The sequence below is a fragment of the Nannochloropsis gaditana genome (assembly GCF_000240725.1).
Source record: "Nannochloropsis gaditana CCMP526 unplaced genomic scaffold scaffold212, whole genome shotgun sequence".
Taxonomy (NCBI): domain Eukaryota; class Eustigmatophyceae; order Eustigmatales; family Monodopsidaceae; genus Microchloropsis; species Microchloropsis gaditana.
In genome coordinates this window covers 3,821-23,352 of record NW_005803741.1, presented here as the reverse complement: position 1 = coordinate 23,352, position 19,532 = coordinate 3,821, and the positions used below count along the sequence as shown (strand labels likewise).

At 50.4% G+C, this 19,532-nt stretch overlaps 1 protein-coding gene across 1 annotated transcript; it reads left to right on the top strand.

The window, feature by feature from the left end:
- Positions 1 to 17,978: 17,978 nt before the first annotated feature.
- NGA_2121100 (tubulin binding cofactor c domain-containing protein) lies at positions 17,979 to 18,395 on the top strand (the record flags this gene model as incomplete). The annotated part of the gene is made up of 1 exon (XM_005855379.1): positions 17,979 to 18,395. A coding segment is annotated over one exon (417 nt), but the record flags the coding sequence as incomplete, so codon positions are not given.
- Between the last annotated feature and the right edge of the window lie 1,137 nt (positions 18,396 to 19,532).

The following is a 19,532-nucleotide window of genomic DNA, read 5'->3' as shown; positions in this document are numbered from 1 at the left end:
CCCAGCTGTGAGGGACCTTCGCGTCGTATACGGCTAGAAGCGTCGAAGCTAGTTCTTCTGACATAACCACTTCACCCTTGATCGCAAGTTGCAGCTGCTGTAACGTTATTTTTACCTTGCTTATGATCCGCTGCATGCGTTGAATTTCTTGGAAGAGGAATATATTCAGAGGTACCGTGAGACCTCCCTGCTTGGCGAGTTTAGCTCGGTAGTCATCCTCCTTATATTCTTCAGGCAGGCGTGCCAGAAGCTCCGTGGCCTTTTCAAAGATGATTTGCTCTCGAGAGTAACCCGTGCCATCCCGAACAGAACCCTTTGGCTGGGTCTCTCCTAATGTGTTGAAAAGAATGCTGACTTCTTTCACTCGAAAAGTCAGGTCCGCGTTAGGATGGAGGCCAAATATTTCAGGCGAGTCCACCTCGGGAAACTGATTAACGTACTTACGGTACTCCTGAATATCCATGCCCGTGTATCCTATTCTATAATTAAAATCTTCAGGGATCTTAAGCAACGGTTGGGAGGGATTGTACGAAAACCTCTCGTCACACGTCTGCGGATTCAGCCATACTTGAGTGTACGTTTTAAAAAGCCGGCGGTCCATATTATCAGTGACCTTCCCTCCATATTGTACCTCGCTGACCATGTACTGAAATGTTGCCCAAGATATAGTGCCGCTGTAAAGATGTTTCTCCAAGAAAAGAATGCAGGCTGTCAAATCGCCATGATTGTACTCATAAGGAATAGACCATCCCAGAGGGCCGAACTTTCGTCGTTCCTGGACTGTAGAGTGTAAAAAGCAAAGTGCAAAGAGCAGTTGGCGCCATTGCAAGCTTTCAATACGTTCCAAGCGATCTTGGTCAACTATGGAATTGTATGAGCGCAGAAGTCCAGCTTTCATCCCTGCAGGTGGCTCGTTCGTCACCTTTGTCGCCAGCTGCAGCAGTCCCAGCGGGAATTCCGGCGACGGCAACGCCGTGATAAAAAGACGAAAGTTTGGGTCCATGCTTTCCTTCAGGCGAGTAAGTAAGTCTTCCATCTGTACCATCAATGGGATGCCAAGCTCGCAATTCTGGAGAAGAACCCACGTGCCGTTCTGCGCGGCTGCACTCAAAGCTTTAATGGCTACTTGCTCTTGTCCTTCGCCCAAGGAGATGATTGCCGGGGGGGGCAGCTTTTTCCGACGTGCTAATGTTTCGATTGCATCCGTAGGATCAGAACCGACCGAGAGCAAGAATATAACCGGCACGTGAGGCACCATGTCTTGGTAGATGCTTTCAATAGTGTCGTTGACTGGCTCCACATACCTAGGACCCATGGCACGTGTCTGCCGCACAAATTTCTTGCAGGAGATGATACAACGGTCCATACGTAGCATCCGTACAAGCAACAGCTTGAGAAAACATCCTGTGTCGGCATTTGCTATCATGTCTTCTTTTTCTGTCCGCGAATTGGTATCCACAGTGTTCCTATTCAGACGAGCGTCGTAATCATCAGGAAGCAAAAGTTCTTCAGGTTCATTATCCTCATACCATCGCCTCCAGTTATCTTGATTGGCAACCATATCAGCTATGAGGCTCTTGAAGGCAGGATGGTTATCACTTAGCTCGACAACATTTAGCCATGATTCGTTCGTCATCCAGGGAAAAGGCTTTCGTTCGACCTGATTGATATCAAGTGCGGCTCCACCGCGTAAAAAGAGGGGAAAGTCTGTCGAGCGTAGAATCTTTGCGGTGATCAGGATTTTGAGTGTCAAAATCATGATAAAGGTCAACTTATCTCGCTCATATAATCCTCGATTGATGTATCGATAGGTTGTGTAGGTCATCACGTCAATAATATTTTGTACCCTCTTGGAGGCCAGCGCAGCGCGATCTGCCTTATCCATTGCTTCCATAAAAAGAGCTAGGAAATGATCCAGAGATGTCTGGTACATGCAATTAATCATCGACATTTCCACAATGGAGAAGTAGAGAACAGATCCTCGTTCAGCCACCTTTCTGTACTGTTCCCGTTTCTCATTGATGTTGTTCCGCGTCTCATCCGCCGCTACTAGCTTAGCATTCACATCTGCTGCCTTAGCTTTCGTACTGGCCAGCACCCCAATCAGCTCGTCATCTTCTAGTAAATTGCCCGTATTTGATGTAAGCCGTTCGAGTAATGACGCGTCTAGCTCTAATAACGCCTTGCGATTACTGTTCACCTCTTCAAGAACCTGGCTCAATTGCTCCTCTAGCACTTTTTGCTCCTTCGCGATGACTTTTCCTAGGAGCTGCTCTTCCAGACCATATTGAGTGACAGTAAAATCGACCACTGTAGTCTTTGCCTGGAGCTCGGGAGCGAAATTAGGATTTGCCAGGCGCGTGATAAAATAGAGACAGAAACGGGGATTGAAGTCCATCATTTTGTCTGCCACTACTATATACTGCTTCTTGCCCTTAACTACCACCTGGCGCTCAAGTACTGGATCCAATATGGGATCAATTTCTTCCGCGACTTGCGCGATAATCATTGTCTTGCCCTCGCCGAGGCAATACTCAAGCTTATCCCGCAGCCTAGGATCGTTGAGGGAGGTATATTGCCATGAAGGCAAATTTGACTGCTCCCGATTTCGTATCCATCCCAAGGCTTGGGCTTGCGGGTCAACTAAGAGGGGATATCGGCTGCATCGGGTCACCAATATGCCATTCTGTATGCTGAGTGTGTCTTGTGGAAGACCCTCTTGAGACCAATCCCCCAAGGTGCCCACATCTGCCAAGAAGTGGATTATGGTCTCATCGTCCAATGTGCTGGTCACAGGTACTCCTCGATCTTCGCAATCCTGTCTAAACTTATCTTTTATTAGTATTCGTCTAAATTGTTGATTGAATGGGCCACAATAAGAGACAAAAGCACAGGCCACCGCACAGTCTCCAACCAATCGTCGTTTCATTTCTGCAAAATTATTGGCGTCCTCTGTCCAACGCAGGCGCTCCCCTGCAAGTCCGTTGATCAGCTCAGAAGCTAGATGCATTTTTCTTTGGAGCATGAGGGCACCCTCCTCGATACGACGTTTTTCGGCCATCTGGGCTTCAAACATCTCTTGCAGTTCATTTAAACGACCCCTGCAGGCATTCAGTCGAGACTCAGCTGCACTCATTGCCTTATTAGCGGCATCCATCTGCGCTTGCGCCAACGAGAGTGCTTCTAGTTTAGGCTTAACAACCTTAGAGGCTTCATGGTAAGAAGTCATAGCCCGCACCCAGGTGCACAGTCCCTCTGCAGCTGTCGAAGCGTTCTTTGCTACCGCAGGATTGAAGTGTTCAAGCTCCATGTATGGCTGCAAGAACTCGATAGTTTCTTCATTTATTTTATCTTTCCTTTTTTGACCAAACTCCAACAGGATCTGTAGGAAACGTGAGTCGTTTAACATGTTCATAGCATATGGTTTGAAAGAGGTTTCAATAAAAGGGAGTTCTTTCTTAGCGACATTCAGCTTGGCCGGCCGCGCAGGTTGTAATGGCTTTTGGAAGAGGATGAGGACCCCGTCGAAGACCAATTTTATTATATCTGAGGGATTCGGAAGTTTCTTTATCTCTCCGATGTGAGCTGGCTTGATTGACGCGATAGCAGTTTCTGCTTCCTTCACGAATGGCTCAGCTTTCGCGAGATCTTGCTCGCAGGCTGCCTTTTCTGCCGCGATGCGTGCCGCATCCTCTTCACACTTAACTTTGATCGAGGCTACCTGATCTCCTTCCTTCTGCGCCTCTGCGGAGGAAATTTCTAACGACGCCAACATGTTGTCTGTTTCAAGCGTAGCGACCTCTAGCTTGCCTTGCTCTTCCGCGAGGACCGTCTTCATAGCTGCCACGTCTTTAGCACCGTCAATTAGTTTGCGTAAGCCCAGATTGACTCGCTCCTCTTTTGTTTGCAGTTCTTTCAATTTAGCACCATACATAAGCTTGAAATTCTGGATAAAAGATAAGTAGGACTTGGGCGTCTGATATACGCGCCGTCGCATTTTTAAAAAGTACTCTTCACACGTATCGGTCACAATTTTGTGCACCATACCCATGTGGACCATCAAATTCTCTTTCACTTCCGGAGTACAGTCTATCGGGAAATCTCGCATAAGACCCCGAGAAACGCTTACCAGTGCCTCTTCCGGCCATGGCAAAAACCAGTCGATAGTGGGGCCACTAATAAGTCCGGGGAATTTGCGTGCTCGAGTAGCGAATTTCGGATTTAGGGGTGACATACAAAGCACCAAATGTAGATTATCCCGAACCGTATCGATAAAAAACTGCTTCATATTCTCCGGCGTCTCCTCCAAATCCGGGCGCTCCTTCAAAAATGCTGCCCGTAAATCAGATGACATGGCCATATACTCTTCTTTCGCAAAAAGGCCTGGGACTTCTCCAGTGGTCAGAATCGAATTGATGAGTTCCAAAAACACTTCATCTTTAATTTCGGACTCTGTGAACAAAAAAACTGTCTGCTTGCGTAACTGTCCCGCTGACTTGTACAAGAATCTTAGGTCGTCCATAAACGCTGATAAATTGTACGTCTTCGTCAGCGTAATCTGAAAGCAGGTTGCACGAGATATGTAAGCAGCCAGCCTTGTCAAGGATTGTTTTCCCGACCCGCCAACTCCTACGAGAAGAGCAGATCCTCGTGGCATTTCAAGTAGCCTGTTAAGGCGGAGCAAGTGCTTAAGAGCATCGTCGAAGAATACAAGGTTCATGCTCCTCGAGGGAAAATCTTCGTTATATCGTCGTGCAAAGTACTCCACTCGTTTTCGTATGTTGCTGAGCGATCCGCCTGCTTCGTATATCTTAGGTGCTTCCTCTTGTAAGACCCCATCTTCATCATAAATGTCATCGCGCATAAAGTTGACCATGTACAGATCGTTGGGAATGTCCTGGTCCACAGTGAAAACAATGGTCGTACTTTTATCATCTGACGCATCACTTGTGCTGTTGGTGTTGGGAACAGGCATGAATGTGTTGGTATCATCCGGCTTTGTTATAGGAGACGAAGATGACGTCTCTGCATGTCGCTTTCCAGGAGCTAACGAGGGGGGGAGGCAATGCCGAGGGAATGTTTGGTTTGAAACGTATTCCATTGAAGAGACATATGCCTCCTTATCTTGATTGTTGGTCAATTTGTCGCAGAAAACTCGCTCGCATTCATGTCTCCATACTCCTACCAAACTCTGGGCTGGAGTCATTGATAGTCGAGAGGTCTGCATATTTCCGGCTTTTAAGAATGTCGTCTTCGGAGTTAGCAGCAAGCCCTGAAACACACGGCTCAATTCGCGCATGTTAAAGCTATAATGGAATTTGGCAGGTGTAGGTAGCATTTTGTCCTTCATAGATTTCCACAAAGAAATCGTCCCTTTCGTCAGCTCTGGCACCACTTGTAAAACGTCTTCGTCAAATGGTGTTCCACCTGCCCCCCTGTTACCGAAATACATCGATAACATCTGACCGTAGATATCATTGATGGATGTTATCGTAGGTAGGACAAGATTGAACATGAAAAAATTGCGTTTCAACCGGTTTGGTATGTCGTTCTTGCCGCCACCAGGGTGCCCCATCGCTCCCAAAAACTGAAGGTCTTCACAAAGTTTGAATTCTCCGCGTTTGTCTTTGTCTAAAAATGGAAAGCAAGCACTTTCCATCACGAGGCGGACCATTTCTAATGTAGGCTGGTCGCCCCATTCATTCTTTTCAGGCATTGAGAGGTCGTCCATGAAGATAGTCATTCTTTTTCCTCCAGGGGGTCCGAAGCTTCGGCCCCCACGTTTATCGAGTTCGGTTTCAATGGCTTGTTGGCACATTAAAGGAGTCGTGGCACTCGAAAAATTAATGCGCTTGACAACATTTGTATCCGTAGGTAATGTTTTGAGGAACATCAGATTTGTTGAGGTTTTTGCTGTTCCCTCGGCGCCGATAACAAGGATAGACTTCCGCTGTTTATGAAGCTGTTGCATTAAGTAATTTGCGCGTGTCGAATCCATTGTGGGAATAAGAAGGTTCGAGAAGTCAAGTTTACTGTCGCCTGGTGAAAACGACAACGGACGCGTCCAAATGGGGGGACGCCATTTTTCCCAGTGTAACGATTTCAAATTCACATAATACTCGTAGACTGTGTCTTCAACATTCTCGAGCGTTGGTAGCAGATTGTTTGTATCACGTGCTGCCAGCCAGTGGTGGAATTTAACGCGGTCTTCTTGTTCCAAAAGAGCTCCTAAGGACCAACACAATGAGTAAATGAATAATTTTTCTATGGCCAAGGCTAGAGCATGTAAATGTGATGAGGAATCTGTTACAGCAGTAGTTGAGTCGCCATTCCCATTATCCGCATCAAGACCATATTCAGGCGCCACAAATGGCTCCGCTGTCAAATCTACTCCTCCTGATTCTGCATTCGTCAGTCCAGCAAATAGATCGCAAAGAGAAGTCACCATGCCGACCCGGGAGGATGGCAAAACCATCGTTGTGTGGCGACTTAGGAATTCTATGCAATGCCCTACATTTGTCGGAGTGTTGTCACCAAGCCATTTCTTCTGCAAATCTCGGAGAACAGTTTGCTGGGAGACAGGACGCTTTCGGATCCAAGCTTCAAGGACAGGCGCCCAATCCAAATCGGTATCGGATACATATATAATACCTGCACGAGAAACGGTCGCTGGAGAGGCATTTACCAAGCTTTCAACTTCAAACATGAGCTTCACGTTATCGGTCATGGGAATGCGATCGCCATTGGCCAGCGTCAAGAGTTTATTATCGTCCAAGACAGTATTCAGGTCCTCAATCCATATTGCATCTACAGGCCCGTCGGCAACGATCCAGGTGTTGTAGTTGTTCAACCTGTTATTATATTTGGCCCACATGGCGGCGAAGACGCCTGTCGTCCATTCCCCTGACAAAGGATCAATTTCTCCATACATTTCTGGAGCTCTTAATGCTTTAGGATTGAAACGTGCCAGTTTGTGAGCCTTGCCAGTGTGGTCCGTTAGAACTGCAGCCAAAGATTCAATCATCTTGGTCTTACCACCACCAGCGGCGCCCACCAACATAATCCCGTGCCGCACACGAGTGGTCTCGTAGAGCTGGACACATTTTCCGACCCAGCCTGGATGATATACGAGCCCCTCTCTTTCTACATGCCGACGCAGCAAATTCTCCATCTCGGGATACTCTCCCTTTGGCGGAGCTTGGATAGTGGGAAACAGATCGGCGAGGAGGGAAAGGAACAAGGGTACATCCTGCGCGACTAGCTTGGACAAATTCATGTCTCGCAACGTCCTATACATGAGATAAGACTCAGACTTATCGACGTTATCCCTTTTAGTCTGCCCTGCCGTACGCAGTACCGCCAAGATGTTGCGTAAGCCCCAGTCGTAGTGCTTTTGGGCAGAAAGTTGCTCCCTACACGTACTGTAAAGGACAAAGAACTTCTGCGCCAAGAGATCAAAATCTGTGTAGCCCACCGAGCAGAGTTTGACCTTCTTAATTATTTGAAAGTCTGGCGTCATCATGGCTACCCCCCTAAAGAGAGCCTTCAAGTTTTCAGGTAATTCTTGGCGACCTGCGTATCCGGGGTTCATCGTGATGAAAAACCCACAGCAGGGTTTAAGAAGCACATTTTGAGAATCGCCGGGAAACTGAAAATATTCTACTCCGGCTTTCTTGGCGTTTTGGATTGCAAGGACTTGCTGGGCAACAACTGATAAAACAGGCAACAGAATGCGATTGAATTCATCGAAGCAGCCCCACAAACCACCCTGGCATAGGCCTTTAAATATCTTTGCGCAATCTGTGTACTTTTGCTGGTCGGTACAATTTGTCACAACCACGAAGAGACCCAAAGTACGGCCCAAATCTTTGACAGTCTCGGTCTTGCCCGTTCCCGCCGGTCCGGCAGGTGCACCCCCGAAATACATTCCCAAAGCTTGGGCTAGTGTAATGTAGCACCTGTCTGTAAGAGGAGTGACCACAAGTCGTTCCTTTGCTCCTAAATACTCGTATTGGTAGTTAAAGTCCACGTCTGTGATACTGACGACACAGGCCCCGTCTGCATCACATTCATCATGTGAATTGGGCCGCCAATAGAAGCGAGCTTGTTTAAGCCATTCAAAGTCGTTGGCATCCTTTATCTTTTTGGCCCTGTATAAAGCTGTCAGATCTGCCATAACATCCCTCTGATGGACATAAATAGTAACCAAGGTTTCGATTTTGCGCCGATTGGCTTTCGACCCTAGATCTTGAAGGCACCACGAAGACATTTCTTGAAGGACGGCCAGTTGTTTCTGATTAGTCTCTTTCATAATATGCTTCTTTGTCTTGCAAGTCTCTAACGCTGTTTGACAATCCATTGTCCACAAAAGTTGTATGCCTAACAGCGCAAATTGTGCGATGTTGCTGTCGACGAACTTACGGAGTTGAGTAATGTCATTCCCAACCTGAGCATGAATGTCGATAGCACATGTACGGCAGAGGTCTTTCATGGTCAGTTGCGTTTTCTTAAGTAAATCTGCTAGCCAGTCTTCTATATTGCCCACAGCTCTGACCATTCCTCCACAAGCCGAGGAAGTCGCAATGGGCACTTTCTGGTCGTCTCCATTTATCGCTTCGATTATACTTTTGTCCTTCTTGTTGTGATCTACGGTCTCCACGGCATCGAACACTTTTTCATAGTGATCATTCATGGAGGTGGGGTCAGAGCCTTGACTCAGGATCGCAAGTAGGCCCGGATTCGATACGAAGAAGAAGCGAGGAAATTTGTTTCTTTTTTGTTCAAGATACCCTTCCAAGGATTTCTGACACTTCTCGAGTTCTGTGTGCATGACTGGTAAAGTTGCTTTTAGCCCTTCATTGCTCGTGGCCTCCACTACTTTAGCAGCGTGGAAAGAAGTTGACATCATCTTGGACCAGTCCTTGTCAATTTTGGCAAACTTTTTCGCTTCTGTTGGCATCTGTTTGGCTATATCTCCGCCCATGAAAACAGATTCGAGGGAGCACCACATTACTTGTACCCTGATCCAGCGCTCCAATGTGTCAGACACATCCGACAGCGTGTTGAGACGGTCTTGGGCCTCCCCACGAAAGGGCTGTACGTGTCGTTGAGTTAGCATTTGTTGAAGTCGCATTTGCGACTCTTCCAATTCCTCCATGATGCTAGCGGTACCCTTTAGAACCATTACACCGCGATTTTTCCAGTCCTGGAAAGTAAAACACTGATTGATCCATTTTGCAGCTATGTCTTTTAGCTCCCGCTCAATTTTCCGTTGCTTGTCTGCTCCATCCGTTATCTCTTCGATTTCTTCCTTGTGAACCAGTAGGTTGAACTTAAGGATATCGCCTAATGGTGTAGGGCCAGGAAAATCTTCCGTTATGATGAGTACATCAGAGTCTTGGCGCATAAGCGTAGCTGCAGCTGTGGATGATATGATAAGATCATTTTCTTTTGCCATAAAATGGGCATTTGACGACTGAGCCGACCCTGTCTTGGTATCATCGTGTATCTTTTCGTTTCGAGGCGCAAAACTACCTCCCTTGGATACGTCATTTGCGGGTGTAATAGTCGTAGCGCGTCCAAGTGCTCGGAAGGGTACCCCGCATATTGTTGCCACCTCCTCCCAGTGCCGCTTGCGAAGCGATTCCTTGGAGAGCTCTTGAAGCAAAGGCAGCAGCATTTGGTAGTCTTCAATACGTTGCCGTAATTGTTTGAAAGCTTCCCAGTCTCTGAGGCGCGTGGGTAGTTTTTTGGTGCGCATGGAAAAGGTCTCCATATTTTGAACAAACTCTAGTAGCTGGGGGACGGTTTCATTCCAGCTCATGTGCGACCAATTATTCACCGTTTCCAGGACTTCTGTGTACAGCCCGTAAAGTTGATCAAGCAGTTTTAGCTCCTTCTCTGTTGCTTTTAGCTCAGGATATTCTGTAGCCTCCAAATGAAAAATACTTTCCCCCACGTGGTACAGATTATACTTGCGTTCTCGAATCTTGAACTCCTCTTTAAAGCGCTTGAGCCGCTCCACTGCTATCATGGGTTCCACACCCTGCACCATAGGTCCATGGGATAAAAAGTCTCGGCGGAAAAGGGCCACATCCTCCGTGAAGGCACGTATGTCTCGAATTAAGCCGCGTTTGAAACCAGCCTGACGTCTGACCAGCTCATCTGTTCGAGTGGAGGCTTGCTTGAGCAGCCTCTTCCAAGAGCTGCGTAGCACGGTTATTTTATCAATTTCTTCTTTCTCCATGAATCCCAAAGGTAAGAAAGACTCCAACATGGTGTACATGCTAAGGATAGGATCCATTTCCATCTCGATTCCCGCCTCTCGCACCCGCACTTCCTCCAACAAAACCATCATGGATCGCAGTGTATCAAGGTCATCAACGCTTCGGGTCGTGAGTTTGCTCATAGTCACGCGAATATATTCTGTCAAACGTTCTAGCTCCTCTTTAGCTCGTACATGCAAATGTGAAGCGAAGCGCATCTTCCACTGACCACACTCGTTCTTGAATGAAAGCTTCAAACTTGAGGTATCGAGGGATAGGGCGCCAATGTTATGCAAAGATGAAATGGCCTCGATATCAGCTTCCACGTCATCAAACTGCTCCAATTTTTCCTTGTACATCTCAAGAGAGGGCATTTGAGACACGAAATTTTTATAGAAGAGGTCCTTGTCATCCCGCCAAAGCCAATCATATACACCGAATGAGCTCAAATAATTTTGTACAGTGTTCCGCACGCCCTGAATACAGCCCGTCAAGAGCAGAGCAACCCGAACTATTTCTATGTCGCGTGTCACACGTTCGAAAAATGTGCCACTGCAATGACTTGTCGCCGATGATGCCAAAGTCTTCTCGTACACTCGATTACTGGTACCGTATTCTCCTGCCGATGCATTTGCCGTCGACGAGGAAGGCGAATTTATTGAATGGATATGACCTGCCCCAGAAACAACCCCTTGATTATCGTCGCCATTACTGTCATGGCTGATAGTCTTCTTCCAAGCAGGACTACCAGGCATGAGATATATTTTCTCTTCCCCCTCCACGTGGCTCGCTTCCTCAGTTCTGTTATCGTCCAGGCCACCACCTTCCGCGTGTGCACCCACTACGATACTCGGCCAGTCGTGAACTTTGGTGAAGCATCTCAGAATGGCTTGTGCTGACTTGTTAATGCATCCCTGAATTTCATTTAATGAGGGCTGTAGTATTACCGAAGGTGCATTTAAGTGTACATTTACCTCAAAAAAAGGCCTCACACTGTGTGCAGATTTATTGCTGACACGACCGTTGGCTGATGAGCTTTCTCCAGGATAGATACCATTCTGAGTAGCTCCTAGACTGCTATTCACAGCACTATGGGAATGGGAGAAAGTTGACTTGAGAATCCGGGGGGCAATTCTTTTTTTCAGTGCGTTCATTGAATTTTTCGCGCAGTGGAGCAAAGCCTGAAACATGAAATAGTTGTAGTGCCGCCGGAGCTTAAGGACTTCCTCCTTTTCTTTCGAACGGTCCACGAGATGATCAGTCGAGTACGTTGTAATGAGAGATACTAAATCGTCCACCGCATGCTGAATCTCGACATTTTTGGTTTCTAGGAGCTGAGACTGCGCAGCCACGTGTGTCTCCTGGGCCTTAACAAACTCCTCGACCGTAAAAGAACCGCCTTCCGGCAAATCCACAAGTGATGTTTTGCTTACAATTTTAAGCGTTTTCTCCACTCTATTTTCAATGACATCGTTGACGTTCCCTACTAGTGCATCCAATCGATCCAGCCCTACTCGGGCTGCAGCAATGTATGCAGCAATATTCATGGATGTCCATGTCAAAGTGGTCATGCCGGGGCGCAATGTCAACTCCATATCCATGAAATGTGGCCGCAAAGCAAGAGCGGTGACAGGAATCACGCGGGTAACAATGCGTTGATACTCAAGTATGAGCCATCGCAGGTCGTCATAATGCTTCTTGAATTTATCATTTTGATAAAGAATAATGTTGGCACTCTCAGGAATCTTCAATCCGCCCATACGATCAAGGCATTTCGCCTCTCGAATAAGTTGCATAATATCGTGATTAAAATTTACGATCAAGTTGCTATCATCCGGTCGCCTTGTAATCAATGTAGCATGGAGACCGCTCTTGGCCTGATCCATGGCAGCAATCCAGGCCTCATGCCAACGGAATTCGAAGGTGATGAGGGTGCGCGCGATCTTATTGTACATTTTGATGATTTTCTTCGCCTCTTTCCCCGCCAGCACATTTTGATTCTTATAGAACTGCCTCATGGGCGACTCGATACGTTGATACAAGTGTCGAGCCCAGGCAATATTTCCCGCCACAGGTGGGAGATTCCGTGCAATAGGCGGATCGAACTTCTGTTTTTCATATAGCTGCTGAATATGCTCAAGATCCATGCCGTAATTTTGGAAAATAATGCTGAGTTTCGAATCCAAATCTGACCGAAGACTTTCCCGTTGAAGTAAATTCTGAAATTTGTCAAGTAATTCGAGGGCATGTTCGATAGACGTAATATTCTCGAAGCTCTGATTGATGAACGCTTGCAGTTCCGCCTCAAGGTCCGTAATGCGCGCTTGAAAGTCTACCAAAGCCCTATCAAATTTGGTATTCTGGTAATCAAGAAGATCATGCCGCTTGGTCCTGAAATCTTTCAAAATGTCATGTACCTGAGAGATTAGACCGTCAATGCCTTCCAACTTATGGTGTGTCAGTGTCAAAAATTGATCCAAAGTTGTGAACAACTCGATGAGCTTCAACAAGCGCCGACCAAAAGCTTCAAACCGGCCGAAAATGGCGCCTTCGTCAAAATCAAACTGCTTCCCTTTGGGAATCTCGTGCAGCTTGGTTTTAGCTATTGTGTACTGCTCTTGATAGCCCTGTTTAAGGCGCAAGCAGCTCTCCAGATCCCCTATCAGCTCCTGCGGATTCCGATCCCACAAGGCATCGATCGAACCCCCCGCCAGAAGCCATGTTTTGCAACCTCTTACCATTTGGTCCGTCACTCTTTGAAACAACGCTGTCATGCGCTCTGTCGTGTTGTAGTATCGCGAAATTGTGTGTATCATCTTGAGACTTCCCATCAGTGCCGGTAGGACGTTTAGCATGCTGGTCGGTGTGCCAGAATACAGGGGTCCGATGAATTTTTCAAGTGTGGCGAGGTATTTGACGTTATCTTTTGCCTCACTAGCTGCCTCCGTAATGCTCACGTCGATTTGTTTCCATCTCCGTAGTGTTACTACCAGTTTGTGAGTCAAAGTCGACGTCCCGCTGTCCTCAGTGTTGCTCTCTCCAGCTCCCCCGACTTGTGTGCCAGATTGGGTGCTATTCCTGTAGTACCCTTCCGCCGAAGGATCCAACAAAGATCCGTTTAAAGTGGACGAGGTCGTGTGTGATAGATTGCTGGCTAATGGGGACAGCATAAGGCATGATGTGAGCAGGGCTATGATGGTATTAACATCCTTCCGCCGAAGCTGTTGGGTAACGCTTGTCAGCCGCTGCGTGCGGTTTTTCCAGCGGTCGAGTTCACCTTTGGGACCCTCATCCAGAACGTTCGGCAAAGCTTTGTCAGCAAATGCTCCCATGGGCTGGTTTGTGGAGCTGACTTTTTGATCTTGCGCTGTCGGGGGGACGTCTAGAAAAGCTTCAATTTGGTCGCACCACCCTTCGACCAGGCCTTGAAAATACTGTAGGAGCCCTGATTGATGCGAAGTAAGGTGATGATACGTATAAGGCCGACCACTGTTTCGTTTTACGACCATGTTCATGACGAAAGTGTCCAGCTCTTGGGTCTTTGGCCATTCAGGACGTCGGAGCTCCAGGCCAGCGGCCACACTTTTTAGCGCCTCATTTAGGTCATATATGAGGTGATCCATTTCCTCCAAGATCGCTCCCTTGTTTTCTTCGTCTGCTTTGCCCCAGCAGCTTGTATCTGCGGCCTCCAAAAGCGGTTTAAAGGCGTGCGACAACAGATTTTCGAAGCATTTCAGCGGATAGCTACTAACCTCTCCGAAGAGGAGATCGCTCTCCCACTCTTTGTTGATATCAATGGCTTGGCCTTGAGGCACCGTCCGTAGGAAGTAGCAGCATTTTGCCTCCAATCCATCTGCATCACAATCACTCTCAGCAAGGAAAAGCACGGGGGGGGACGCAGGCTTGTCGGAGGGGTCACCGGCTGCAAATGATGGTGGCCTTGGTGGGAGACCTGTGGAGCTACTTGGCGGGGCATCTTGGCTGGGAATAGTAGAATTTCCAACAGATAATGGTGCACATGATGAAGGCGGCTGAAAATAAACCAAGAGCTTGACTGGAATACCTGGTTCGCCACGAAATAGTGCTGAGAATTTTTGGTGCACGTCTTCCTGCCTAATGAAGGCTTGGGCTTTGCTATCGTCAATGGCAGGAGCAAAGGCCTCCACAAGCTTAGATGTACACCATCGATGTCGAGCTGATAGGGCCATGACGACTGTTTCCATGCAAAAATATAAATTTGTGTTACAGGCCTATGGAACAAATTCAGCCTCAGAAGTCATTGCGCTTTGATATGCTAAAAAACATGTACGTGACAAATTTCCCTCAACTATCTAACGTCTACAAATGATTTTATAATATTACTCTTCGATTTTGTAGCAAATACTCGACAAGCACTCCATGTTCTTCCTCGATAAATGGAGTAAGCTGAAAAGGCGTGGGGAGGCTGTCCCCCCCCAAAAACCAGCAACGGACATATTCGTCCGTCTGGCTCCAGATGTGTGACAGCAGCAGCAAGCCACGCCCGTGCCCGGCAAAGCTTACAGCCGTGCGGAGGCATGAAAGGACGGAAAGTGTCGGTATAGTGCTGTTTCATTTGTCGGCACACGCGGTGTTAAGACTATGACAGTGGTGCCTGATTTTTTTTTAACCAGATGCACCGCCGAGGGTGTGGAGACAGAGGCGATCCTCAGAGACGATGTGCACTGTGCGAAACCCAACCCGTTCACAACTTCACACCTCGTAAACTGTACAGTGTAGGTGTACGGTGTAGGCAACAAGACCAGGTGCACTCGTTGTGGTTTTTGACAGGCGAGACGGCAACAGTTGTGCGTGGACACAAAGCACCTCCGTAGTTTTGATCATGAGTGGCAGCATGAAGCCGTATAAGTGGTTCTCTGGCACGTCCGGATGGATTCATGAGCTCCTGGCCAAACTTCCCAAGGACATGCAGACCAAGGTGCGTGAAAAGGGAACGTTCGCTTCTCTTTGAAGACCCGAGAGCTTGTGTCGCATAGGGTTTATTCTCTCCCTTGCTTAGACGCAGTTCTTTCTGACGCCATGACCTCTTTTTCCTTCCTTGTCCCCATGATCCTCACAGATCCGATCATGGGCCCTATTCAGGCCAGATGACATCAATGATCTTTACCCATTTCCTCGTAATCGAATCTCCTATCCCGGCGTGGAGCGGATCAAAGGGTATCGGTACCCCGCCCCGGGGTCCCGGCCGAAAGTGAACGTGCCGCAAAGCGAGAGCGACGACAAGTATGATATATGTATACATATGGGGGCTGCAAGCATGAACGGGAGGGTGCAGAACCTGTCCTGAGGACATGGAGGGAAGACGGTTGCGGTGAAGAAAGGCAAAGATTACCTGGCTCCAGCTAGGAGATCAAACGACTACCATCCTTGTGCCAGCGCCGGCTCACCCACCTCCCAATTTCCACCGCTCCCCTCCCAGGCTTTACGATATCAAGTATTTCGATCACGACACCCGCCGGCGACCGGCGGAAGTCTTTTCCTGGTCTCCTGATTTCAAGCGCGTGGCGCTACCGGACTCTCCCGAACCGGCCAAGCTGATGGGCAGGTGAGACGCGGCTCCGGATAGGGAGGACATTGGCTGGAACTCTCTATCAAATGGATTCCATGTATTTTGCCATCAACATGCGGAACTGGTTCGAGGCGACATGCAAATTTTCTTATCCCGGCCGCTCTTCTCAATGGAAGTTGGCGCCCGTGAACCCTTACGCCCCTCCCCATCGTCTCCGGATGGCTTGTGCTCCCAGAGTGTCAGACCCTCCCGATCTCCTCTCGCCTCGACATCTTGCCTGTGGCATCAGCCCGGGGGTGTGTGCTACCACCCTTCTTGCTTTCAGCATGCACGCCCTCACTTTCTCCCTCTGTCTCTCGCCATGTCCCTTCCGTTCATACACCCCGCAGCCCCGGCAACAAGAATCCAGCCGTGCTGGCGTACGATCCCACGGGCCTTCGAAGCGCCATGAGTGCCACGAACCAAGAACTAGAGAAAGCCTTGGACAGGGCCATGCCTAACCACAACGTCCGGTATGCTTGGCAGGGCGAGGAGGAGCAAATTGTCAAGGATTGCGAGGCGAAGGGCTTACCGGTGCCCCCGGGGAAGCGGGCCAAATTTGCGGTGCCTGCCATGGCAACTCAACGGCGGTGGTAGGGAGGGAGAGGTCAGGGGAGGGAGGGCATGATGTGTATGTAGGACGAGATAAGTGGATACGGTAGTCGAAGGAGGATGGATCAGCAGGAGTAGACAGAAAGACCGTTATCATGGAAGAGTGTTGCGATAAGGACACATAGCCTGGCGCGCTTTGACGCTGTTTTTTGGGCACCGTCCCCAGGTTTTTCTTTATTAGCAATCTACTTACCGATGCAGTCTATCATTGGGACGTCCTCCACTCTGGCGATAATCTGTCAAGACCTGCGTGGGATCTCTCCCTTGTCTTTCATCGCATTTCCCCCGGGCGGTCTCTTTATCCGGCGATGAAGTCCCTTTCACAACCCCTTCAGTGAGGATTACCCCTCTCAATCCCTTTCTTCCCCTTCAAATGAGCGTCTCCACGGTCTCAAAATTTTGGAAAGGAGCCTTTTCTCCACCCCGCCATCGGACTCCCCCCGCTGCTCCCTGCCCGATGCTACGCTACCCTCCACCCGCCGACAAGTCATCCCCTCAGCAAAAGTTCCCCCTCTCTCTCTAGGAGGAAGACGGACGAGGATGCTCAAAGTGTGTGTGTGGGTGGGCGGACACGTGCTGTTCGTGGGCGGCGACAAAGCGACCTATCAGTCCGTGGGACAGAGGCACTGGCGAGGCCCTTCCTCCTTCCCTCGCTTCTTCGACCCCTTCCATCTGCCCCGCCACCATCATGTCCTCCTCCTCGTCCTCCACTCCTCCCTCGCCCTCTTTTTCGTCCCTGGCCGACAAGCCCTTCTCCCTCTCTAACTGGATAAGGTCCAAGACCTGCCTCAAATTCCCAGAAGCCGCCAGCCACTCGTAGAATTTACTGGGAGGGAGGAGGGGTAAGAATGGGGACAAGCCCGTCGATACGACGCGGAGAAAGATGAGTCCATGATGTCTCAACGAGTCACACGCATGGTATGCCCACAGACATAGGTAATCCTACGACACAGCATCTCCTTCCCCTCAGAGCCCTACGCAATGGGGTGGGGCATGCGGCCCCACGGACAGCAGGAGAGGGTCGACTGCGAGAATCCGGGCCCAGAATCGTCATGTTACGAGCGAGACAAGAAACGTACAAAGATAGACAAGACGTATACAGGGAGGAGGAAAGGGAGGGCGGTATCTCAGGAGTAGCAGGGCTAGGAGTTGATTCATACCTGACAAGCGCAGCTTCCACGCCGGGCCGTTGCTCGTCGCTTAAAGAGCCGATCACGGTCTGCTGCAGACGATCCAGGCCTACCGAACGTTCTCGAAGGACAGAGGCGTACTCAGGCGGAAGGGGAAAAGGGTTGTACAGGAGCGTGGGTGGACTCCCTTCTGGTGGCATGGGCCCCTGCCCAGGGAGCCCGGGCGAGGAGGCGGGAGGGACTGGGATGGAGAGGGTGTAGAAATGCTCGGGTGGGAGGATCCGTGTCTCCCCCCCCGCCCGGGACCCTTCCTGTCCGGCAAGGCCGGCGTTTCGGCCGTTGTCTCTGTCCCCTTTGCCCCCATGACTCCCTTCCCGGGTCAGCCCCAGCCCACCTTCGCCGCCCCCCGCCCCATTGTGGCCCTCCGCCGTCAAATCGATGGGTGAATCCCACTGGTTCCGGGGCTGTGTCGAGCCCAGCTCCCCGAAGCCCGCCGTCCGCAAGTCGAGGGGGAGGGACGGGTAGCAAGTATTGTAGGGGGCAAGGCGGCAGCCGCGGTTATCCCCAACCAGGACGGCGGGACGGAGGAGGTAGACGGGGAAGGTGGAGTCCAAACAGTTGCAGACCACCAATCGACGCGCAGCGCACACCAAGGTCAGGCGTTCGCAGTTGCTCACCCGGACCAGGCCCGCCACCGCCCCAAGGACGATGGTGCTATCCGTGCACGCGGCGATATGCGCGCTCTCGATCGGTCCCAGCAGGTACACGTTGGCGTCGTGGCAGGCTTGGACGTGGACGCGCCGGAGTGGAAGGGTCCGAGGGAGGGCAGGGGATAGGGTGGGAGGATGCGGCGGGTCGGACGGGGGGGAGCAGGGGGGGAGGGCGAGGGAGGGGTGGAGGCGTCGTGCAGGACGGTGCCGTGGTTGAGGGAAGTGACCAGAAGCGGGGGAAGGGGACTGTGCGGATGGAACTGCTCGTCTTTCTGGGCAGGAAAGAGAAGGGATGGGGGGCTGCTGCTCAGGCCGGGAAGACGAGAAAGGGAGGGCGTGGGCAAGGCAAAAGAGTGCGGGGGGTGGCTCTCGGGAGGCCGGCAGAGGAAGGGGTCGGGGGGGGACGGGTACAGGGCCTCGTTCACACAGAGGGCCTCATCCAGCCACGTTTGGAGCACCAAGAAAGGACAGCCCTCCTCCTCCTCCTCCCCTTCTTCCCCAGGGTCCACCCCCCGAGACCCCGCCCCCCACGTCCACAAGGGCGCCAAAGAAGACAGTTTCCGCACCTGCCTCCCCAGCAGTTCCTCCCCCCCGCTCAGCAAGAAGCCTAGGGCATCAAATTCACCAGCGCTTACCCGCATGTCCAGCCCTGCCCCGTCCATGCTCCCGCTGCTCTCCCGTGACGGTGGCCAGGCACCCCCAATGCCGCAAGAGCTCTCTGTGCTCTCACGTGAGACCGGCCACACCATTCCTCCTTGCCGCCCTCCTTCTTGTCCACGATCCACCCCTTCTTCCCTCCCATCTCCCCCCTGCCCTCCTCCATCGCCTCCTGGGCCTTGCCCGGCCTGACCAGCACCACCTTCATATCTATTAGCATGTCTCGAAGATATTTCTTGAGGAAAGTCACATGGTAGGTCTCCGATTTGATCTCGTTTTTGAATTTGAAAATAAGACCGAGGGGACATGGGGCTGTTTCCTCCGATCGGGGTGTGGACCGGGGTCGGGGTCGACATGGCCATGGCCATCATCCCGCCCTCTCTCCCGCCCTCCCTCCCGCCCTCCCTCCCGCCTTCCCTCCCCACCTCCCGCCCTGCTTGGTAGATAGGGATCGGCAGCGGGATGGTGACGGAAGCTCTGCCCTCGTCGCCCTGGGGGGACTGTGCCAGGCGGGCGGCCAGGCTGGTGGACGGGGGAGGGGGACTGGGCTCCAGAGGAGGACGGGTGGCCG